Below are 26,245 nucleotides of genomic sequence, written 5' to 3' on the forward strand. Positions count from 1 at the left end.
ACACACTTTAAAGGAGACATATAGGATAAATGAAACAAAAAGCTAATCTTGTAGTGAATTATGAATAATATATGGTTCTGGTTCTACTTTGGTCTAAAAATGAATACTATCTGTAAAAATAATTCTATAGATCCTGCCAGAAGCAAAGTAGGAAGAGAATAGCCAATCACAGCCCTGCAGTCACACAAGCAAAGACTTTTACGTCAGCCTAGCTGTTGATTGGTTCCTATCCTACAGTGCAGTGCGCTGAGTGCCGCCACCCCCCCTGCACAGCCTGGAAGAGGAGTCAGCAGGAAGTGGAACAGATGGGCGGGGCTATTGGGGTTTTGGAGAAATGTCAAATAAACCATCCCGAAACACTACTTTTTAAAGCACATTCCTTATATAATTAGGTGAGTACAATTCATGCGCACAATATTGTTTCTCACACAATATGTCCCCTTTAAAGTGTTAACTAAAACCCTTTAGCAGATGAAGGAGTGACAAGTGCAAAATTGTTCCAAGTCTAGTAAACCATAATAACCAAGCAACAGGAAGTATTTATTGGTCTGCTGCTTACAAACAGGCACTATTATATTACCTATTTTGATTACTAAAGTCTACATGACATGGTTCTTTTTTAGGTGAAAAACAGCTCCACCCTTTTCTGAAAAATGCGATTTACAAGCATTTTGGCAATATTTTAAGGGAACTTTATATATTAATAAAATAAGAACAATTCAACAAATTTAACACATACACATAGATAAATTAAAATATTTTAAAATAAAAATATCCCTTTCCCTTATATTAGCACATGCCCCAAACAAAACTTAAACAGATATTGCTCCATTCTACACTGAGCTCGACGCTATTGCCAATTATCCCAGTCTGATTAGTAGAGGATGTATTGCTGGAAACCTTAATTGTGCAGGGTTTATGACATGATTGTTACATTTCCTTCTAAAAATGTTCAGTGTTAAAGGTGTAATAAATAACACTAGTATACTAGGGGGTGTCCAAAAAAATCTGTCCTTACTCTGTAGACATATTTAGAATTTTCCACAATGATTTCTTTCTATTGGTTTTCATAGGTATTAAGTTCAAGTTGCCTTTTGAAGTTCAATATATGGTCTGGGATCCCCTTATCCCAAACCAAGGTTACAGAGATTAGGAAATACCCTTGCTTTCAGTAACTCAGCCATTATTCCAAGAATATCTAAAATCTTTCCGTTAATGGCTCCATTGCTCCAGCCCCCCTATGAGGGACAGCCCTATAGTGTGGGAACTGCTGTTCTAGAGCATTATACTTGGATGCCTTCTTGTTGGTATGGCACAGGATCAGTATCTTAGCAGCCCAATCTAGGATATCTTAAGGTGTTTAGAACCTATTCTGTGTTTGTTTATAGCTATAATAAACAATAACTCTGTAAGTGCAAGAAAAACATTTAACAACTGGACGTGAAAATGATGTCCACCCACCCTCCAGGTGGTAGTATTTTAAAGATATCAGTGTTAGCACAGTTAAGCTGGCTTTACATGCCCAGATATATTATTCTGACATATTGATCTGTTCATCTGCTGATGCAATATGCATCAATAGATGAAGGAGTAAAGAAAATTTGTAGCTCCTCTTCACTTCCTGCTATTTCAATTGTTTAATTAAACAAATGGAACACTAGTATGGCAGCCATACATGTAAATGGCCACTCATATGGTAGCCGCCAATTCAGCCAGAGGGCTGATTGGTAGGATACTGAAGAGTATTATCCAGTGTATGGTCCCCTTTAAAAAGCCCCAAGGTATGATGCTGAGTGCTAAAGCAAAGTGGCCTGCACACATGGACTAACATTTTAGTGCATTACTGAATATTGCTCTGAATCTTGTCAAAATCTGTTGCAAACTTCTAAATATTAGCCATTTTCATTAACTTAGTATCATTTATATACATATATCTATAAAACCGCAGTGTTTTACTATTTAGAATTACAAAAAAAGTATTTTGCAACAACTAGAAACTCAGCAAACATACACCACTAAAGCTAATGCTTATCTCTTCTTCCGGTTGTTTAAATTATTAAAGTAATAGTGAGGTACAATCTGTGAGGATTTTGAAGTTCTCTGGAGTCTATGTAATGTCCATTAAAGTCCAGGTTTTGTATAAGAGCATGAAAATCCAGCGTTCTGACACCTTAAACTGAGAAATGAAAATTTGTTCAGGTCCAAAGAAAGGACCTCACAAACAGCATAGTGATCAATCGCGGGGGCTGGGTTTAGGTGAACATCTCCGCTTGACAGGATAAAAATCTGTTAAGGCAAAAACAGAAGCAGAGATTAAATATTAATAATGGTTGCTAAGTATAATAATGGGTGCTAAGAATACTTGCAATACTTGATGTCAAGTCATGCAAAAACCAGTTAATGAAAGAATGCAGCATATACATTGGAGCAGCACTAATGATGCAATGAGTGTATATCCTATAAAGCAGGGGCCCCTAACCTTTTTTTACCTGTGAGCAGCATTTAAATATAAAAAAGTAGGGATGTGGTAGGTTATTTGGTAGCCCAATGTGGACTGGCAAGCTACAGGCTCTGTTTGGCAGTACACATGCCGCCATGTGTAATAAAATGTGCTAAGTTTGCCCAGTAGCAGTTACCCCAAGCAACCAATATGTTTTCTTTTAAATAGGTAACCAGTTAATTCTACCTGCTAATTGGTTGCTATGGGTCTTTTATCATATAACCCCAATAGTGTTTTAAACTGGAAGATGGAAAAAGTCAGAAGTCTCTCTTCTAAGTTAGAAATTCAAAAATGAGCACCTGTTTGAGACCACTGGGAGCAATATAAAAGGGGTTGGTTAACATGCTTGTGAGCTACTGGTTTGAGATCACTGCTACAGAGCATACTCTCTGATAATATTTATATTCTAACTGCTATGTGGAACTGTTACAATTACCTGTGATCAGCTTTTGTTTCCTTTTGCCTGAATCGCTGCTTTCACAATTCTGGGAAGCTTTATGGGATTGGTTAATGTTACACATCTCTGCGGCTACATCTTGGCACTGGTTTTCTTTTTCACTTTCCTGCGAATTGCAATTCAAGGTTTTGTCTTCTACCTTCTCCCAATCATATTGCCCTTCAAGAGGAGTTTCAGTGACAAAGTCAAAGTTCCATTTAGCTTTTGCTTCCTCGTTGGATCTCTGCATAAGTTCATGAAATTCAGTTTTTAGCTGTTCATGGTCCACAGCTTCAAAAAGCATTCGACAAGCCTTTTCCTTATTTCCAGATGCTTGCTTGAGGATGGCTATGGCTGACTGCATTTTCTCTGAAAGGGCAGAAAAACAATTGTTGCAACATTAAAAATACAGTAAATATTGTTCCCTTCAGTCAACATCAATCAGTCTGTCTGTATATACTGTATTGCTCTTAGCGCTTAGCCAGCTTGTGCAGCAATAATGCAACTAATAAAACACACACAAGTGCACAGAAACCACATAGAATTATTCCTAAATCTATCGTATTGGAAGCTGCCACATTGGTTGCTGTGCTGCAATATTCTTGGCTTTTAATCAGTTACATTTTAACAATAAACCTCTCAAACATGGGGATACCAGAAGAAAATGAAGAAAATGTTTAAGGGCTCTGAATGGTGGGCCCGCTATATCATGTTCTCTGGTGGGCCATTGGTGTCCTAGTTCTACGCATTATCATTATTCAGTCATAAAATACATGGCCACACCCTATTCTGGGCATTTGAAGTCAGAAGGAGTGTAAGATAAACAACATGCCCTGTCAGTGTGATGCCCATAATGATGCAACTGCAACTTGAATCCCTATGGTAAGAGGTACAAGTTTTGCATTGGTATTCTTGCATCACGTGTGCTTAGTGGCAGCCACAACACCGATAAGAGGTAAATACTTTTGCATTGTAGAGGCAAAATTATACAAGTTTTCCATCATTTACATTTAGCCTTATTTGTAATTAAGGTACTCATTAGCCAAATAACTGAGAACTGTGAACACTGTACACTATTATATAGCATTAATGAAAGAATAGTGTTACTGAATAGCCCTACTTGATAAACGCCATATTGAATAAAGGCTTCAGGAGCAGGTCTGATAATGACAACAACACACATAAATGGAAAAATTGTAAGTTATTTATTATTTCTTGTGGAACAGAGATTTTTCCCTGATGCATAAAGAATGATGGGTCAGATTCACATTTATGAGAAAAGCTTATCTCCTAAATCAATTTCAGATGCAATTCAATAAGAAAAATGTATTGCACTGTTTATTACATGAAAACTGAATTAGGAGAAAATGGGCCCGATTCACTAAAGTCCGAAATAAGGAGTGCTATTTATAGCATGCGTTAAAAATCTTATCACTTCTTATTTTTCGCTCGATTCACTAAAAGGACACTTGTCATAATTAAGAAGCGATGTTCTTGGCGTTATTTATCTTGCGACAACATATTTTCAAGCAATATATTACGCAGCGCACAACATATTACGCAGCACGCTATATTTTACGCAGAGCGCAAAATTTTCAGAACGGTAGTCTTCAGAAAGTAATGGTTACGTGGGTAATATATTGCGCTCTGCGTAAAATATCGCACGCTGCGTAATATGTTGTGCGCTGCGTAATATATTGCTTGAAAATATGTCGTCGCAAGATAAATAACGCCAAGAACATCGCTTCTTAATTATGACAAGTGTCCTTTTAGTGAATCGAGCGAAAAATAAGAAGTGATAAGATTTTTAACGCATGCTATATATAGCACTCCTTATTTCGGACTTTAGTGAATCGGGCCCAATGTTTCTAGCCTCAAATTTAATCTCGTCCATATATTCTTGTTGATTGGAATTTGGCCCTATATATTACTATAGAGAGCAATTCATTTAAGATATAAGACGGATTTTGGAAGCAGTTAGGCAATACAATAGAACCCCTATTTAACGTCTCAGGATTTTAGATTTTCAAGAAATCTATGCTGTTTTGTTGCTGTCTCCTGGGAAACATAAAATCAGGGTTCTACTTTAATATAAGTAAGATTTTACCCAGGGAGAAGTTATTCTAAACAAAAGCAATATTCTTTGTGGCTAGAGGCACAGGCAGCCATCTGTTCACTACCAGTGTTTATGTACTACGCCCTCCCTGGTTCAAAAGGGAAAAAAAATCTCTGTGCCATTAACCTCAGCAGCTGAGAAACTCTTGTTCCTGCTTCTGCTCGGAGAAGAAGAGAAAAAGAAAACAGACATGTTAAAAATAGTCTTGTTTGCTTGTCTCATGTTACTACTGTTCCCACCCAGCACAGCAGCGGCGGCGGTGACATCATTGCAGCATGAGTCAGGCAAGTCCCAGCCTGCACAAACACGCACCTTGCCCTCACTCACCCAGTGTGCATGTCTGTACATGTCATCTGCCAAGCGTGCCAACTACTCACTGGCACAGGGGACCAAAGGTAATATGGAAACCATTAGGAATTCTATCATTCACATGGTTTAATATTGCTGCTTATCAGACTTTAAAAAACTTAGCATGAACTTTTGGGCTGCCACTCTCATGCTGGGGTTGAACTGCAGTTTTCAGCATATCTTACTAATCAAATGCAGTCAATTGTAGAATTTGCACTTCTGTGATATAAATATCTATGACCTAATGTAGCTATGGTCTAATGTATCTAAAAGTTTAAAAAGCCACAAATTACAATGGCTAAAAACCTATATTTGCCAAGTTTACATTCTTATGGCTGTCCTGTTAGCATTCTATTTGTCTGTTCATGATCACCCAACAAGACTCGACCATTGAGCTCAGTGACAAATGTACTGTATGTCTGTTTTATTCACATAGCACTATAGCACTGCAGCAATTTTGAGCAGAATAATAAATTAATAGAACAAACAGGGGGTCATTACAATAATAAATACAAAATACAGTTACATTAAAGATTAGGGACAGATTTATCAAAGTCCGAAAGCAGAGCTCACCATGGAAAAATTCACCCACTCTATATTTATTTCTATGGAGTTTTTAGAAACATTTTTTATCAAATGGTAAACTCTAAAGGTCCCCATACACTATAAGATCCGCTCGCTTGGCGATGTCGCCAAGTTTCTGCCCATACGCGGGCCGATTAGCTGCCGAATCGGTCCAAGGGACCGATATCGGCAGCTTCTATTGGCCCGTGTATGGGGGCCTTAACTTTCAGCCATTGATACATACACTTCTAAAAATCTTATAGAACTCAATAGAAAGTTGGTGAGTTTTAATATAATGAGCCCTAATTTCACACATAAAGATAAATCAAGATAAATCTGCCCCAAGTGTCAAGAGACAAAGAGGAAGAAGGTTCCTGCCCCATAGAGTTTACAATCCAGAATAATAGCAAGGGGCCAGATGATCAGATTTTTAGGATATGGCTAGTTTAAGATCTGGCATAATTCAAGGATTAAAAATAATATATGCATGCCTCAGCAAAATCTGAACACTTTTAGCAACACTCCCAACAGCCCTGACCAGAACCAGTTATGTCCCTGTTGGTTTCCATTATTTCTGCCTTAATCGGCACCATTGAGAGGGAGAATGTAAATGTGAAGCACAAAGTATGCAAGAGCAAACTGTAACACCTCCAGACACAAAGATCCTTACAAAAGTAATTAAAGCTACTTGTGAGTAGAGAACAAAGGAAGGTAGCAATTGGCAAGAAGCTTTGACATTTAGGTTGTCAGCAGTTCTCAATTCAAAAATGTAACAACCTGCTTTACATTTCTTGTAGGCCCTGAAAAATGATCTTTTGTGCACACTTTTTTCTCACACTTAAAGGGAAAAGAAAGTCAAAGTCACTTGGGGGTGCCAAAATGTTAGGCACCCCCAAGTGACTTTGACCACCTACCTTTTACCCCGGGCTGGTGCCCCTGTGAGGAGGGAACAGCACCAGCCCGGGGTAGCTGCAGGCGCTTCCTTCCTCTTGTTTCGCTGCGCGCGCATGCGCAGTAGAGAGAAAAGCCGAACTTAAACATTAAAGTCGGCTTTTCACTCTACTGCGCATGCGCCCACCGCTGGCATTCAGGAAGAGGAAGCCAGAACACGGAAGCGCTGCGCTCCAGGTGCCCCGGGCTGGTGCTGTTTTCTCCCAACAGGGGCACCAGCCCGGGGTACGAGGTAAGCGGTTAAAGTCACTTGGGGGTGCCTAACATTTTGGCACCCCCAAGTGACTTTACCTTTCGTTTCCCTTTAAGACAACAAAAACAAGTGTTGAATTATGTGTGAATGCACTCTGTGTGCTCCACACCATGTAGTGTGCACTGGTAGAATAAATTCACAAGTTCGCAGTACATCTAAATAGGGATGCACCAAACCCAGTTTTTTGGGTTCCACCGAACCCCCAAATCCACCCTGATGGATTCTGCTGAATATTGAACCAAATCCTAATTAGCATATGCTGAAAAAGATCAAATCTTGGCTGAATACCGAATCGAATCTTGGATTTGATGCATCCCTAATTATAAACTTAGTAACTGACAGTAGCACAGAGCAGGAACAGAAATCCAAAACATAATGTACAGCATTTCTACCCTACTTCTCTGTTAAACAGTAGTTCTCCTTTAAATTTTTGGTGGAGTAAACATGTTAGAACTTAAGAATATTTAGAGTCCAAATCTTAACTGCCATCTCCAGCAAAATAATGTATGAAAATGCCACTTGTTTAATACAACTTCAACAATCTCTCTGCGCCTGAATGTCTCCCTCTCCACTTTCCCCCATAGAGATACAAGCTACTGAACTTGAGACAGGAAAAAAGACAAAAGGCAAACACAGGCACAGAGGTAGGATCATACAGAAGAGCAGAAACTGAAATGCAGCTTGGGAGGAACAGTGTACCCTGCACAGCACAGTAGCCATAGTTTACCAAATCATTCCATAGAATTCAAATGAATAAAAGGAAGGTTTGATTTTCCCATTGGATTGAGGACTGAATTGGCTGGTTGATTTGGTCCTTACCCTAACAACCTGTATTCCCTTCATTGTAACCCTAGGGTCAAATGATCAGATCAGCCCATGTGGGCATATTGGGGGAAAGATCTGCTCATTTGGCGACCTAGTTCATTACAAATGGCATACAGCCAATTGCATATCATTCTTGACTCAGACATGCTGGCCCTTAATCCATTGTGTGTGCAATCAGTTCACATGTCAGCAGACTCCTTTCATCTGATACCTAAACAAACGCAACCTGCTTGCTTGTGCTAAAACACGTATTCCTGACTTGGGGCAGAAAGTGTAACAAACACCAAATGCAAAGGTTTTTTTTTCAAGTCAAAATTTCATGATGTGAGAGGCACATGAAACCTCTGAATAAGCAACGGAGAAGAGGAAGTTGTAGGAGAGGCCAAAATGTTTATAAAAACGTGCATTGAGCAATAGTGTCTATTTTTATAATATTAATTGGGTATAAAGTTACAAATGCTCAGAGAGGAATCTTGCAACAAATTCCACAGAGACTGAGGAAACCTGCAGTTTAATAAATGGCACATTTATAGAACAGAAAAAAACATTTAAGGACTGGAAGCATAAATAGTAACAAAATATGTACTGAAGATTTTTGCCCATGCTGTGGGGGACTTTTTTTACGACTGCAATGCTTTCTGGTTTTTTTTAGACTTACAGTTATATCTGATACAACATAGCTTTTTGTAGCAACATGCTGATAATATAACTGGCCAACTGAATAGCCCTTACCCAATCTAGCTGATTCCTGCTGCAAAATGCTCAGCCTCCTCACAATCACTATTAGCTAATATAAATAAATGATGAAATAATGTAAATAATGTAATGTATAAAAATGATTATATACTGATCCCAGTAATGACACAATTGATTTCTCAGCAATCTGCACTGGAAAAGAGAATAAAAGGCAACCCTCGCCCCCAACCTTATTCATGTTTTTCCAACCCCTGACGCTTTCTTACCTTGACTCATAAGCAACTCCTCTGGATTTAAACGCTCATGTGATGTGGTCCCTAAAACAAGTAGAAATCTGGCTCAGTCACTAAAGTAGGTTCCGGAGTCAGTATCTGCAGGGGAGAAGGAAATTAAAGTAAGTGCAGGTATATTGGCACTGGAGATAAAAGTGAGAGTACTGCGGTGTAACAAATTCCATTGCCATGCTGTAACTGATACTGTGTGTTCAACAAAGTGTGATGCGTGTTCTCGGTTGTAAAAACTATTTAAACTTCATAAACAGACACACATTGCTCTTCCCACACACTGAAAGATTTTGCATGACATGTATGATGAAGGAGGGACTGACTAGTAGAAATTACTCTCTCTCTCATAAATAAAAAATAATGTTCTTCTGGGCCTACTTTAAAATGAAAGGCTATAAAAAGCCCCCGCACTTGTACACAGCCACTCCAGCTGTGGCATCATGGTTTTATATGGTCACAGAACTTCTTTGTGGTTTCTAATGCTCTTATATTTCACTGTATAATGTAGTTTTTTTTACCCTATATACATATATGCATATGCATGATTAATAAAGCATTTGTTTTTTACCTTCACTCACATAAATCTGCCATTAATCTTCAGACATTAAACAAATCTTGTAATTATTAATGTTTCAATACAAAAAGGCCTGGATTTCCAAAACCATCACTACCCCCCACACTCTATTTATTCTAATGGAACATCCCTTTTACTATGACCTATTAACAGGAGCGCTGCTGCCATGAGGCGACTTGGGAAACTCTCCCAGGGGGTAGTGCCCCAGTAGTTGCCAGGGGCGGGAAATTATAAGAGCAAATTTACAGTTACTCATCTAATGCAGAGAGTGCAATTGCACTAGCAATGCAACCCCCCGGACCCACAGCAAAGGTAATCAACAGGAGGACGGCATCACAGGAGCTACCTTAAGGCGACTCTTGTCCTAGAATCAGCCCTGCATTTAAAGGAGAAGGATAGGTAAAAACTATGTAAGCTTTATCAAAAAGGTCTATGTAAATACAGCCATAAGCTCTCACAGAAAAGCTGCACTGGGTCCTCTATCAAAAGAAACACAGGATTTCTTGTCTCCTTTTTTGTAAACATGTTCTTAGCGTATCTGAGTTCCTCTCTCAGAAAAATCCTTCATTCTGGAGCCAGAGTCTGCGCAGTTCTCTCCTCTCTCGTGCCCCCCCCTCCCATAAGAATTCATAAAACTCACTCTCACTATAACTACTAAGCTGCAAGCAGGAAGCTATGAAGACCAAGCTAAAATGGCAGCTGCAATCTTGAACAAACGAAAGCTTCTAAGGCTGTTTACCTAGGTATGATAAAGATTTCTGCAGAATAAATATAGTGTTCTAGGTGGCACAATGTGCACTTTACTCTATTTATCCGGAGGCTCCCAGTTGTTCCTATTCACTTATACACTTATACAGTGGTGAACTATAAACTTAACGGTTTCTTATAACAAGCTAAACGCCCACCAGATTAGACTACAGATTAGACTATGGTGCTTATGCCCTGAACCTCTCACTCTGTAAATATTCAGTCTTCGTTTTAATGCAGTTGATATACCACACACAGTTGTGAACGGTTAGATATGCACTCACCGCTTCCTCTCAAACTTTTCTTTAACAAAAATATTGTTTGACCTCCTCCTAGATGAGAGGATGGTCTTTTTAACATTCAGGCCTACCGTGTTCAAACAATACAGAACAAAGCCACAAGGTACACATCCACACAGTAACAAAGGGAAATTTTTCCCCTTTATATTTGAGGTAAACAAAACTGCTGTACATCTTCTTTAATTCTGGTAACTTATTATGGGCTAAATACAACTGCTAACCTCACTGGGTAAGTGATGGTGTAATTATGCATTGGTCTGTCAGCTGAAGAGACAATAAAGTGACAAAAGTTGGCCATACATAAGCAACCATCCTGTTATCCAGGCCATTTTTGCTATTTGTGGGTAGAAGATACATGGCATTATTCAAACTGTTAGTTTGAATCATGTTGTGTCAATATAAGCACTTGCAGCTCAGTTCCATATACTGTACTTACTAACCAGAAGGTATCTCACCTTCGGGTTAACTTTTATTTTGTTATAGAATTACCTATTCTTAACAACTTTTCAGTTGATGTTCATTTTTTATTTTGTATAGTTTTTTTTAATTATTTTCCTTCTTCTTCTGACTCTGCCCAGCCTTCAAATGGGGGTTGCTAATCTCAGAAGCCAAAAAACTGTTCTGTGATGCTATCATTTTATTGTTGCTATTTATTCAGTATCTTTCTGTCCCTCTTTAAACCCTAGCAACCAGATAGCTCCTAAAATTCCAAACTGGAGAGCTGCTGAACAAAAATCTGAATCATTCAAAAACCACAAATAATAAAAAATCAAGTACAGTTGCAAATTGTCTCAGAATAGCACTATCTACATCATACTAGAAGTTAATGTAAAGGTGAACAACCTCTTTAAGACACATGTGGCCCTTGGGGTGAAAGCAGTTGATGCGGACCTAAAAAACTTTACCCAAGAATCAATTGGCCAGACTTTATGAATTTAGATTTTCAGAATTTAGAATTAAGACCAGCTTGCATGTAACCAAAGAGTGTCTTACATGCCCAGAAGATCAGACATTGAGTTCAAACAAGCTTAAGAGTTGAGGGACATGCTTTAAAGAAACCAAGAAACCCTATTACCAGCTTGACATTCACTCTTGGCCTAGGCCTGTCAGCCCCATATGTTGGAGTCCCTTAGCGATGGCATGCCCTTTTCTGGTAATATGGCGGGTTACCTGCATGTGGAAGAAACCACTGCTTTTCTTACAGCAATCCTGCTGTGCAGAATTCTACTATTTGCCTTAATAAATAGGTGCTCTCTGGCAAGCATCCACAAAAAAAGGAGGCTGTATTGTCTAAATACTTAAGAGTACTTTTGGTAATGGGGCACACTGCCCACAGGCTAGGCCATTATCATGAAGTACAGTACAGTACAGTGTGTACTATGTTTTTTGCTTTTTTTTTGTACAGCTGAGGTAGCATTCCACCAGTTTCCAGATAATTTAACCAGTGGTGGCAATTTTGTTCGGAGTAAGTTTACTCCCATGTTCAGATACATTTTTATTATTATTAATACCTATGATATTTTATTTGGCCTCAATACTCATTTTATACATTACATGGAGAGTGCCCACAAAGAAAATACAGTAGAATATCCCCATTTAGAAAAATGTGGATGGAAAAGGATCACCAAACTCAGGCTCAATGTTTATGTAATATGCATATCGTAAATAACATGCAAAATATCATAATATGAAATATCTCAAAGGGAATTATAGTATTCTGTTTTGCCCACAAGATGGCAACACTTTGTAATATAAATGAAATGTATCACTTAAAAATAGAAATTTGCGAAGTTAGACACTCTTATTGATCTCATTCCAGCTGCAGAAGAAGGAGAAGTTGTGCTAGAGTTTTGGTGATCTGCCTCTGGCACTGGATAACAGGCTACAGAACCTGGCTTAAATCCCTACTTTAATTCCTTATGATTCTGTCACGTAATCCCCTGTAGCCTCCATATCTGATTACCCATAATAGCATTCTTAACTGCTGTATATCCTGTAAAGTGCTTTGAGTCCTACAGGAAAACAGTTTTTGAAATCATTACCTTATATTAAAGGACATGTAAAGCCTACATTTGCCTACAATGTATATCAGTTGGGCACGTCTCCCCCACCCAAAAGGCACCATCACATTTTCCTAAAGCAAATATTGGCTTTCACCACGTGGACATTTTTCCTCTGATACATAATTAGATACATTAAAATCTTCAAACAGCATACACACACAAAGACCCCTATTCAGCATACATTTCATCAAGAATACAGGCTCACACAGGCAGAACTGTCTCTGATAAAAGTTCTGCTTTGTTTAAGCTGAGCTCAGGAGAGGAGGTTAGGAGAAAAAAATTGAAACAAACAGCTAGAGCTGAGTTTCTATGGGAACCAGCAATGCCATCTCTTTACTGGCTGCTAGACTGGAGGGTGCGTTTAGTAATCTGAGCTTAGAACAACTGAGCATGCCCACAGGCCAGAAAGCAAATTCCCAAGGGGGCCGAGTGGGTTACAGGAGGAGAAGGAAATCTAAGTGATTAAGTAGATGTTGCAGCCTTACTATTAACCTCTGGACAACCAGATTTCAAAGAGGCTGTTTACTGATTACATTTTTGTGTGTGGGGTTTACATGTTCTTTAAAGAGATACTGACACCAGAAATTAAACCTTTTTTTACATCTATCATAACATTGTCTTTGCATGACCTTCATTTCTGCATTAAAAGTATTTGCCCAATGCTTTTATATTACCTGTCTGATCCCCCATGTTCCCCTATAAGGGGCTGCCATATTTGTGCAGCAGGAGGCCGTTAGCATTAGAAGCTATAACTGACAGGCTGAGAAGGGACAGTCAGGTTGGCAAAACACTCAGGTTTAGGAACAATTATTTACAAAAGCAAATCTCTCAGCAAAAATCAATCAACATGACCCATAGGCAACTTTTTATGTACATTCATATTTTGAGGAGTCGTTTTTTAGTGTCAGTATCACTTTAATGGCCCATATATGTGTTTAATGGAAATATTAAGAGAAAAATATATATTTATACCCGCCCCTTGAGCTGTCATTGTCTTTGAGCATGCCTGGTCACAACCTTTCCCTTCAACCTTTAAATGTCTAATTGTGAAATATCTGCCTAGGATTTATCATAAGCTGTACCAAGATACAAGATAATCATACCAGCACAGGTGCATTTGGTCCTCCTGTGCTTCAGTAACCAGTTGCCCAGCAGAGGTTCAGCTGCAAAAAAACATCATCCCCACCATCTGCTAAAGGCTGTCTAAGAATTCTGGGTGTTATAGTTTACCACAACTATAAAGGGTTTCTAAAGAAACTGGAAACATATAAATACCTTTTTAGATTTGTGGCCATTAGCTATTTTCTACATCAAATTCCCATTACCTTATTATTATTCATACATTTATTCATTATTAATACTCATTATTATACCATGGGAAAGAAGGAGTAGTTTACTTACATAAACTTTTTAAAAATTGCTTGGTGCAATGTATTATTAAAAATGAATGATGAAAATGGTTGTGTAGTAGAAAAATATTAAGAATACTGCCACAACACCAATCGTGTCCCCACTATTTGATATCAGTTACATCTGTGCAGGATACTGCCTACCTCAGTGGGTATACTTTTTACCCTGAGGGGACTGTGTGGCTCATCTGTGGCGACTGCAGTTTTCACTGTGGGAACTAGTAGTTAACATTTTATTTAGTTTTAAATATATCCTGAACCACTATTGCTAAATACTCTGTTTCAGCAAGTTATCCTTACTTGACTTGCTCCTGGTGTGGTTTCCCTTGCTGACTCCGTCTTACCACTACTCAGTCCATAAATCTCGCCTGCATTACTGTGTGACTGTAATACCGCTCCCTACAAATGGTTATTAAACTTTCTCATAGACAGATATATTAAAAAAGGGTCAACGAGTTCTACTAGTAAATAGTCTTAAGATAAATGAGTGCTTACTGTTTACAGGAATTACTTATAAAGAACGCATGACTGTCACCACTTCTTGTGACTTAATATAATATTTAATAGACATGGTAGCAAATGAAACTGCCGCAGGGTTAGCTAGACTCAAGGCAATATATCATTTGTGAATCTGTTCCCAAGTCATGTAGCATATTTTAAGGGGGCCATTTGCTAACACTCAGATTTTTTTCCCCCATACTTTTATTTTTTAGCGCTAAAAGTCACAGGTGATAAAACGTGATTTTTTGGAGATTTAGTATGCGTAAAAATGGCTAATCCTAATATGTCAATTCGCCAGCTAAAACTTGCCGAAATCATGTAGAAGTCATTGGCTGATGTCCCTTCCCTGAAGGATCCTTCTTTTGCTTCGAAACTTTAGAGGTTTCGGATTTTTGGCATTGTCTTTTTTGTGCGAAAATTGAAAAAAGTAGAGGTTCTGTGAAATTTGAAAACTCTGTAGATTTTTTCCGCATGGATCTTTTAGTAAATGTAAGACTTTTGTGGAAACTAAGAGTTTTAGTAAATCTGCCCCTTAGTATTAATTTTAGCATTAAAACTTTATTATACTCCATTGTTTACTTCTTTTTTTTTTTGAATAAGGAAATGCCACAGTAAAAGAAGTGAAAAATGACAGTGAGTAAATGCAAGTTGTTTACAGCAATGGGCTGATTTGATCTTTATGGTGACCTTGGACTGCGCTGGAAGCAGTATATTACCTACTGTTAATTGTAGAAAAACGGAACATTATGATAATAGATCTAAGTTATTACTTTGCTTACTGCACAGCCACAACCAATAATGATAATTTACAGAAATATCCCAATTTACTGCATAAATAGGAGAATATCCCTATAAACCTGATCTTCTGCATGTACAAGGTATGTTTGTGCAATAGTCTGCTCTACATTGGTCCCTGTCAGTATATATTATATATCTCACACTATATATGAGTCAGATCCCTTGATGTATCAACACTTATGCATGTGTGTGTATATCTGCATTAGTCTGCTCTGCGTGAATCAACACGTATGTCTATATATACTAGAGTATGTCACGTCTGTCTGTGTTAATGTTCATGTCTGAGTCAGTCTGTTCTGTGTGTAAATGTCTTTTTTTAATGGGCTTAAACCAGACCTTTCCTTGAAAATAGTATACTATATCTGACCATGTGTAATCCATTCATTTTATGAGATTTTCTTTACTACCGCACCAGAGCAAATATCTGTCTCAGTCTAGTCTGCAATGTCATGACAAGCCCTGGCATAAGATTTGGTCGGCATATCCATGGATGATGGTTAATTTGGTGTGTGCCATGTGTTCCAAGATGTTATATGTGCACATGAATAGGGTAAGAATTACCCTAGCAGCCAGACATTGCTTTCAAAAAGAGTCTGGACTATTAATAGGAGAGCGCCTGAATAGAAGATGGGTAATAAAAAGTTTGTGATGGGCTTAGTGACCCCCATTTAAAAACTGCATAGAGTCAGAGGGCAGATCTCATTAAAAAACTATTGAAAAAAAAAACAAGGCTGATTGAAAAGTTGGTTTGAATAAGCCATTATATAACATACTAAAAATGTAAGTAAAAGTGAACCACCCCTTTAAAATGGAAAAAAAAGTATTTTTATTGACAGGAGAAAAGCACCTGATTGCACCACTTCTCCCTAAGCAATAAAAGGAAAAAAAGAACTACATTTTACTGCGAAAAATAAATGCACTATACAGATAATAAGGTATTTCATGTCCCTTTTCTTATAAGTGGGATGATTTCCAGTGTGCATGAAAAGGGCTGAGTCAGCTGCTAATGTAAGCACGAGTAGCAGAGTGTCATATGAGTCTGTGCCGAGGGTAAGAGTTTAGTCACTGCTGGCAGCAGCCTCTGCCTGAGACATGCCTCAACATATCCTTTTGTCATTTACTCATGCTCTTTATCTCTCAGCACGTCTGTCATACATCAAGGCCACCTAGCCTTACTATTAGCCCCCAATATTCCATGGGGTTGGTAGTTCAGAGACATCAGATGAATCAGGTAAGTAATGATGAGACAAAGCCACTGAATGAGGTGGTGCAAAGGCCGCAGCTTATTTATTTTATAGCATATTAAATCAATTACAAAAACATCTTAGAAAACTTCTTATGATATTAATCAGCCTCTGTTAAACTCAGCAGGTTGACCACAACATATCAAACCAAAATCTGCCATAACCAGGCCAGAATTACCATGTTTACCATTTAGCATTACTTTTCCTCCATGCAAGCTGCGACAATCATTCAATTGTGAATTATTATTTTTTTAATAAATATATATATAGAGAGAGAGAAAAAAGGAGGGTGGGAGGGAGGGATCAAGTACAGCCCGCACTTGCTCCTCTGGCTTGATGACGGAAATGGGGTAAGCCCACGCAGCTGCGCGGCTTTTAACCCCTTGGGTGACTCACCCACCGCTGCGCCACCAATGCCTGCTCTTCCCAGCACCGCGGACCCGACTAGCCAATAGTGCGCCCCCCCTCCTTCACACCAACCCCATGCGTATGCAGGGGGCATCCACCCCCTGCGTCCTACTAAAGCAGAGGTATAATAAATTTGGTGCATTCTAAGTATTATTATAATATGCCCTGATGAAGACATACTGACAAAAATACTATGCTTTTTTTGCATGCCCTTAACTACAACAATCTAATGTATGTACTTTTCCTGACGCATAATCACATTATATAACACAGTTGTTGTATGAACACTCAGTGACTTGCACCCTTATTTTGAGAAATGGCTGAGGACCAGACTGGAGCAAGCCTGCCAATTGCCAGCTCTCACAAGGACAGGCAACAGGTAACACAGACCATCAGGATTGTTATGGCCTGAAGAAGCCCATAATAATTGGTCACTGCAAGCTGTATAAAGGGCTAGTTACAATTGAAATTAGCTTTTAGTATGTTATAGAGCAGTGATCCCCAAACCAGTGGCTCGCGAGCAACATGTTGTTCACCAACCCCTTAGATGTTGCTCCCAGTGACCTCAAAGCAGGTGCTTATTTTTGAATTTCTTGCTTGGAGGCAAGTTTTGGCTGCATATAAATCAGGCTAAATAGCCAATAATAGCTCTTATTGGCACTTCCAGCAAATTTTTCCATGCTTGTATTGCTCCCCAACACTTTTTCCATTTGAATGTTGCTCACAGGTATAAAAGGTGGGGGACCCCTGTTGTAGAGAGTGGTATATTATAACAACTTGCAGTATAATGTTTTCTTGTTTCTTTTAAATATCTGCAAATTTTGTTGTACAGAATTTAAACTCTGGATGCAAGGGCCTGTCAAGATGCAAGGCCTTAATTACCCTACCAACCATATAGCAGTCTGGAAATTAAAATGGAACATCAAGACAAAAGCCAGAAAAGAAAGAAGCAACTGAACAAAAATGAATTGCTTCTTTCACAGCTGATCTGGGTTTGTTTTTTTTTTTTTTAAACTGACAATTTTATTGATTTTGTTGGTCATTTTACATTACATCTTTGGCTTCATGCAGTATTCTGATCAGTTGATCCGTGTTTTGGTTGCTAGGGTATTGTTTGGATATTGGAAATTAGCAGACTACTGCTAATATTCCAAAATGATACCAAATAAATAATGAAGACCTAATGAAAAGTTTTTTCTTTTTTTTCTTCAAATACACCCATCTCTAACATATATAAAATAATGTAAAGGTTGACTTTAAATCCACTTTAGCTCATGATTTAAAAAGAGCATTGCTGACTGACTTCACTGTTATGCCTATGTCTCCAGTCTGTCATAAATAACCTGGGATTTGTATTAATAAATAATTTTCATAATTTCAGTTTAGTGACTAGAATAGACAAAACTATCACACCTATTCTAGCTGTAGATGCATATACCTGATATTACGTTGATTAAGTTATACCCCTGCACTTGCATATTGTCCATATAATAAACCAGTCTGTATAACACGCCGAAGAACATAAGGGCTTTTGTTTGGATAGTGCGTGTGCCCAATCATCACTCACACAACACATGAAAGGACAAACCTTATTTACCAAATATAAATATATGTAAGCAACAGGATAAGAATTTTTCACACAAAAGCACCAGTTGTTTGCCAAATGCTTGCAATATGTGCACCATTTGCCATACAGTTTTGTTGCATCTGTTCCAACGATTCTTGTGACTTTAAATGTAAATGTCTCCCTCTTCCTTATTTTCTCTTTGTCATCAACAGGAAGATAAAAGTATTATCTGGCCTATAGAATCTCTAGCAGAGACAATCAGTAAAGCTTTAAATTGCATGTTTAGTAAGTTCAGTAAGTAGGATTGTTTGGTGTGTCTGTTCTAATTAGTCTCTACACATCAGTTATCCCTTGGTTTTTGCAAGCCACAAGTTTGCCACAGCCACTCCTAATGTTCCCTTTAATGCTTCCTGCATCCAAGTGAGCTTCCCCCAGCTAAAAAATTATGGGTTATTATGAAAGTTCTAAGCATCAAATTTAAATAAGAAATTTTTGAGGTTTCCTAAAACGGGGATAGAGACTGGTAAGGTTTCAGAGGTCTGTACAAAGGTTATAAAAAAGAGCATCAAGGTTTGGGGGTCCTAATAATTATTTGTGGTTGTTTTTTGCTTTTTCACTAGGAATCATTTAAAGGGGTGGTTCATTTACAAGTTTTGCTAAGAATGAAAATTGTTTTTTTTTATAGTTTTTAAATTGTTTGCCTACATATATGATCTGTACGGCTACAGTTGTAGTGTTGTTGTTACTTTGTCTAACTATTTTTCTGTTCAGGCCCTCTTCTATTTATATTCACTCTGGCATTGAAATCAATACACGGTTGCTAGGGTAATTCAAACCCTAGCAACCAGATAACTGCTGAAATTCCAAACTGAAGAGTGGCTAAATAAAAAGTTAAATAACTCAAAAGCAACAAATAATAAAAAATCAACTGAAAACTTTTTAGGAATAAAACATTAATTTAAAGGTGAACAACCCGTTTAAGTATTACGTTCCAGGTATTAAAAGGTATTACAAGGAGTGTATTACATTCAATGCTGCATTAGCTAAATTAACCTTTATGTATTGCGCTTTCACATGTTTAGGGGGAAAATGCAATATTATGAAATAATTAATAATTAATCATTTTAGGATAGTGTCACACTTGCCATAGCATACATTAGCTATTAATAAAAGGCAAGCAATACTTACATGCTTCAGCTGTCTGGGGCGGGGTGCATAGATCAAGCAGCGTGACAAGCCAACTGGGCAGGGAGTAGGCGGGGATTTGTAACTAGAAGCCTTGTTCACAAAACACCATAAAAATGTAAAATCTATTTATTATACCTGTTTACTTGGGCACCAGCAAGCAAAAATAGACCTGTTTTACATGAGAAAGTTTTCATTATATATAGTTTAATAGAGAGCCATGAATGGCATCCAATCCCTATTTATCCCAACTTAATTACTATAACCCTTGTATTTAAACAGTTTATTTATTGTCTGCTATGCAAATGTGTGCCCCAGAGGCCTATTTTTATTCTTTATTTATGAAGTGCCTACATATTACTTAGTGCTTTACGAAGATTATACATTATTCCCATCCCATTCACTGCCACAGTGGAGCTTACTAGTGGATCTTGAATGGCCTGTGTTTACATATATATATTACGACAATGTGCAAAACCAGCTGTTCTGCAGTCATTTAGTAGCTCAGTGTGCATTAACAAATATTAGTTGTCTTTCTCCACGGTTCTCAAGGCACAATTCCTTCTGAATATCACGAATAAAAAACATTTTTTTCTGATCATTTCTAGTTCATCTCTCGCTATATGCATCAAGTGAAGGAGTAAAATGTCCATCAGAACTACAGTTTCACTGGGGAACTTCTCAGTCTATGTGCTATCAAAACATAGACATGTTTTTCTTTGCAAATGGTTATTATAAAATAATTTAAATGTGTTTAGCAAAACACAAATATGATTACATAAAAACTAAAGGCAGTTATAACAAGCCTCTAACAGTGAAAACTGTTTAAACAAAAAAAAAAAACAGTTTGGTCATTGATTTTCTTCCAATAAATGAAGGACAGGTTCTGATAACTGATACAGAACATGGGGCTTTCTCCTACCATGCATATCTAGTGTCAATAGTACAGATTCTAAAGGCATGTCATGACAAGGTTATGTGCATAAAAACCAGCAAAATAGTGATTGCCCCATCAATCAATTTGCATATCAATATGGCCTGTACCAATAATAGTGCATTAAGCACTATAGTTTTCATCCAGACCAAACACATGGCCCTTGTATGGGCTTCATGTTTATGATTTAAATGCAGAGGAGGTGACAGTGAAAAGCTTTTCACAAATATTAAGTGGTTCTAGAAAAAGTGTGAAATGTAGCACCTGTCGTACAATATGGACGTGACAGATCTTGCCACAAGATGCCATGCCTCCTATTTAATACAGGATGATAGAAGATTCCTTAGATCAGGGCTGCCCAACTGGCGGCCCGCGGGCCGACCCCCCTCTGTGTGGCCCCCCACCTGTCTGGCTGCTTTGATGGCTTACCTTTGTGTATTAACTTTAAATGGTATCAGTACTGAGATGAACTGCCCCCCTGCATTGCTCACACCTCAGATTCAGGCTGTAATCCCCCTGTATTGTTTAATCATGTAATCCCCTGTACTGTTCACACCTTTTAATGCCTTCATTGTTTTCCCCCTGCAGTGTTCACACCTCAGGCTGTAATCACCCACATTGTTCCCCTGTTCACACCTCAGACATTCCCTCTGACACATCCAGCATTGTGTCACTGTATGCTGCCTGTGTGTGCAATAGGGCAGGCATAGTATGGCACACATAGGCAGGGGAGGGCAGGAATAATATGGCACACATAGGCAGGGGTGGGCAGGAATAGTATGGCACACATAGGCGGGGGGGGCAGGCATAGTATGGCACACATAGGCAGGGGAGGGCAAGCATAGTATGGCACACATAGGCAGGGGAGGGCAAGCATAGTATGGCACACATAGGCAGGGGAGGGCAAGCATAGTATTGCACACATAGGCAGGGGAGGGCAAGCATAGTATGGCACACATAGACAGGGGAGGGCAAGCATAGTATGGCACACATAGAAAGGGGAGGGCAAGCATAGTATGGCACACATAGGCAGGGGAGGGCAGGCAGTACTCTGCCTGCTCTATGCCTCCCCTATGCTGCCTGTGTGTGCCATACTCTGCCTTCCCTATGCTGCCTGTGTGTGCCATACTCTGCCTTTTCTATGCTGCCTGTGTGTGCCATACTCTCCCTGCCCTATGCTGCCTGTGGAAGGTGAACCTGGCAGGGGTTTGTTCCTGGAGTTTGGCATTTGGAAATAGTCATTATATGGTCCCCAAGGGGTATAATTATATGCTGGGGGGTTGCTGTGCTATCCACAGAAGAGGAGGAGGCATATCGATTTAAGTGTATGACATAATATAATTCTTTCATATATAAATGATGGGTGATATCCCTTCAGTGAGCACCAACCATTGGGTTTTTGCTGTGTTGCCACCATTAATGTGGGGATGGTCTTAAAAGCTCTTGTGATAGCATGGGTGTAGTTTGAAGTGGGTGTGGTTTAAAAAAGGGGAGTGGTCAAAACTGGCTTCCATTATCGGCCCTCCACCATGTAGGCAAGAAAAATTCCGGCCCTCGGTACCACAGAAGTTGGACAGCACTGCCTTAGATGATGGAGAGCTGCAGATTACTGTGGATTATTTTGTCTATGGCCCTGTTACTCTTTGTGAATTTACATTTCTCTGCATGCCTCCTTTCTGATCTGCAGTTAGACCCTGGGGAAATATTATAGCGTTTGTCAAAACAACCTGTTCAACCTTATTTTTACATCACATATTTGAATGTGCAGTGAATGCAAAAGAGGAACCAAATCATAATAACACACTGCTAGACTTATTGTTATCTAACAGACAGAGTGTTTGCAATATCTCGTCACGCAACAAATGTGACAGGTTCACCTAGGTGTGGGTTTACCTGATCTCAACTCGAAGTATGAACCATTACATTACGAAGGCAAGATCTGCTTTACCTACCTACCTTCTCACTATCACGTACATAGGGCTTGGATAAATATTTACCAATGTTGTTAACATATGAAAAAAAAAACCTTGGTCGTTGAGCAAGTGTTTAATATTATATATAAGGCTTGCTGTCTGCTAGTAAAGTCTGTACAGTGAATCAAAGTCATACTAAAGCTAAAGCTCTCTGGTCTATGGGAGCATGGCTGTACAAGAATTAACCCTTATATTACGTCTAGCCTAGTATTAGGGCAAGTGTTCGGGTGTGGTGATGTATTATTTTCCATAGATGTGATGTGTCTATGATCATTTCGATGATCTCATGCTGGTGCCAAATCATTCAATAAGTATGACCGTGAAAGCTGTCTAAACTGTGCACTTGTGCTCCCGCCTGCAAGTTATGGCACTATTAGACGCACACAGAGTGTGGTAAGTACAAAAATATGATAGTCAAACACCTAACATTAACTAATTTATAATACCACATTATAGCAAAGTGCTTGATCGATAGTTCAGTGCTGGATTTGACCCCCAAAATGTTTGGAGCACACAGATCATTCTGTTTCTTCAAATTATAACAGACAGTGCTGGATATTTTACAATCATGGTGCCTTAGTCTAATATGCACAGTGCCAGTTTGTTGACCCAGAAATTATTAATTAAACCCCCAACACATCAAGCTTCAGTAACAGCAATATAAATCAAGGTATAATAAAAGAAAACAAATGATATCCATTCTTTTAGTAGTGGGGTTGGTTTGCCAGCCCACTAACATTCTGCTGCCCCAAATCAATTTTCAATAATCCAGACTTGCAGAAAGAAATTTATATTCATAGAAAATATTGGAGGGAAACTCATCCTTGCATCACTTTATCCTAGGAGGGCGGCCACTTGGCAGGCATTTTAACAGTAAACATTACACTTCATGCCAATGTTATCAAGAGGAAATAAAGATAGCAGAGAAAAGGTACCAGTCCTGTGTCTGTGGCAGGTGCCCATCAAGTATTCAAAAGTTGCAAAAACATCAAACTCCTCACTGCGAAGCATCCATGTTAAATTACAATGCATTTATATAGATTGTAAGCTCTACGGGGCAGGGACCTCCTTCATCTTGTGTTTCTGACTCTTACTGCAACTGTACCTTGTATTTATTTGTATTTATTGTTGTACTTTGTATTTATCCATTATCTTTAACCCCCTGTTTGTAATAATGTATTCTACTGTACAGCGCTGCGTATACAAGTAGCGCTTTATGAATAAAGATATACATACATACATACATACATACATTTGTGATTTGTAGGCTCTTTACAGGTGCTAATAGGGAATGGTGGGAGATGCTGAATGCCTGGTGTTATGGGTGAGCCAGTACAGCAGGGGTTAACCTGTAGAGCCCATAACACTGGGATAAGCCTTAGCACTTCCAAGGAAATTGACTGATTATAAATATGCAAGAAATAAGGACTAATAAAAAAAAGCAATTGCTGATGAGAATACATGGGGTTTTTCTGAAGTGTCCAACCTTTCACCCTTTTTCTCTATCTTTGAAGTAAAAACTTCCACAGATGCTGGGAGTTGTAGTTCTGAAACAGCTGATGGGCACAGGTTGGAATGGTAATAAAAATGTTGCAGAAAACAAGCCATAAAGATGTTTAGTTCAGAAATGTTGCAAATAATCATGGTATATAAATGCCTCTTAGTTGGGTGAAGCAGTGTGATCCCAATGAGTGACAAGCTGTAGGTTACACTAAAGCCTATGGAGCTGTTCAGCCCAAGTAGTGCATCAGCAGGAGGAAGCTATGTCTGGACTAGTTCCACAGAAAGGCTGAGCCCATAGATCTATGTGGCCAGACACACACATCATAGCCTTTGTGATCCTAAGGGTGAAGACACATGGCAATTCTCAGTATTGTCTATGGCAGGGGATTTTCTGGCGTTTAGTAGCTGTGATAAAGTAGCTGCTACTGGCAGCTCTGTGTGTCTTCACCCTAAAGATTATTTTCTCTAGATTAAAAACGCAGTTATTACAACCTCATCGCAACAAAACTGAAGCTGCATCAATCGTCCCCACTTTTATTTGCAGTGACTTAGTTGCTAGGGTCAAGGAGTTGTAGAGGACGCTTGTGAATAGACAGGTAGTCAATGACAACTAGTAACCCACACACACAGTAATAATGCCCCGAGCTAGCAGCTGTAAGAAATAGGATCAGTGAGGTTAGCGGGGGGTGACAGGTGCCGTAACATTGTCACAGTAACGTCCAAAACAAACACAGGTACAACATTGAGCTCCCCGCAAAGCCGGACCATCCTCCTACCTCCTAGAGCGGTCCAACAAGCCCAGTGGCAGGGCACAAAGCGTCCCAATTGCGCATCCCAGCTACAAATACAGGTGCATCCGCGCAAAGTTGCCCTGCCTGCCATAACTGCATCCTTGCACACAGGGACAGACAGACGGGGATCACTGGCGCTACAGAGGTACATGCATAACAACTGGGTAAAGGCTGCAGCAACAAATCAAACAGCTATACAGCTTGAAAGACTATTGATAACGTAAATTCTATATAAACCGCAACTGGACAAACCAACCAAGTGGTTATTACTTGTAGAAGTCCCGTAGCATTTTCCTACCTTTCATTTGTTTTCATATGTCTGGCAAACAGCAGCGCAATATCCACGGGGATGGCACAACAAACAACCCGAGCGAAAGTCCCGGCTACATTCAATTATTACTACGCTCACTCTGCTTCTTAAATCCTACATTACGTCAGGAGCTGGAGTTCCCGAGAGCGAGAGGGCGCGGCAACATACGAGGGTGGGGTTATGGCTTAATGGGCGGGGGCTCAAGGAACCCGCTTAGACATCAGCCACGCCCTGTCTGCTTCAATCTTCCGAATAGGGAATATGAGTGTGGCGTTGAACTGTGGGAGTTGTAGTTTCGGCCCCTTTCACAACGAATATTTACGGTGTACATATTGGGGTGACTGTAATTACTGCTATATGGTAGAACTGTAAAGTTAGAGACTCTGCCATCAATTTGGTTGGCTGACGCCCCCACTGCCCTGTTAAGGAGAGAGTGTTAGTTGCGCATAGCTTTGCTAGGTTGCTTTTGCCGAATTGGTTTGTATGGCTGAGAGCGGGTAGGACTCTTTGAGAGAGGCTTTGATCAAAACATTTTGCTGCTGAAATGTGACGATAAAGCCACACTAAAGGACTAGGAAATTAATATTCACTTGGGGTTGGGTGCCAATTTGTTAGGCCCACCCCACACACACAAGAGAATATAGCTGCTATGTTGACTTACTCATTTAGCTGTGGGTGTTCAGTATAACATTTGGGTGACTATTAGCATGGTTGGGCAACAAATTAGATACCCATAATGATATTTGGATAAAATGGGACAAAAAGGACAATGTTATACTTACAGACTGATTCGAAATATAAATGAAGAAGCGCCCTTATACAGTGTATACCATTCGCATATTTCTCTACATATCAAAATACCATCTATAGCAGGAGTAATTTTCAACTATCAGAACTATTGTTACTACCCAAATAACTTCATCCAAACTATATAACAGTGCTTATGATATTGCTACCTGTAATGTT

The 26,245-nt window shown here is 39.1% G+C and overlaps 1 protein-coding gene across 2 annotated transcripts; it reads right to left on the reverse strand.

Annotated features, from left to right (window-relative positions):
- Positions 1-519: 519 nt before the first annotated feature.
- cdkn1a (cyclin-dependent kinase inhibitor 1A) lies at positions 520-25,403 on the reverse strand. 2 transcript variants are annotated; one of them, XM_002935778.5, is made up of 4 exons: positions 25,268-25,402; positions 8,956-9,060; positions 2,937-3,305; positions 520-2,286 (listed from the first exon to the last, which is right to left on the reverse strand). In XM_002935778.5, the coding sequence occupies exons 2-4, from the start codon at positions 8,963-8,965 to the stop codon at positions 2,234-2,236; spliced, it is 432 nt and encodes a 143-aa protein (XP_002935824.1). In that variant the 5' UTR covers positions 8,966-9,060; positions 25,268-25,402; the 3' UTR covers positions 520-2,233. The 2 variants fall into 2 exon arrangements, with proteins under 2 accessions (XP_002935824.1, XP_031752659.1); XM_031896799.1 differs by lacking the exon at positions 8,956-9,060 and having other exon boundaries at positions 25,268-25,403.
- Positions 25,404-26,245: the final 842 nt, after the last annotated feature.

The sequence above is a fragment of the Xenopus tropicalis genome, chromosome 2, assembly GCF_000004195.4.
Source record: "Xenopus tropicalis strain Nigerian chromosome 2, UCB_Xtro_10.0, whole genome shotgun sequence".
Classification (NCBI taxonomy): Eukaryota; Metazoa; Chordata; class Amphibia; order Anura; family Pipidae; genus Xenopus; species Xenopus tropicalis.

Excerpts from the sequence above, each read along its gene's own strand:
- cdkn1a (XM_002935778.5), bottom strand. Across the intron at positions 2,287-2,936 it reads GAAACAAAAGCTGATCACAG|ATTTTTATCCTGTCAAGCGG; the intron begins GTAATTGTAACA and ends TTGCCTTAACAG.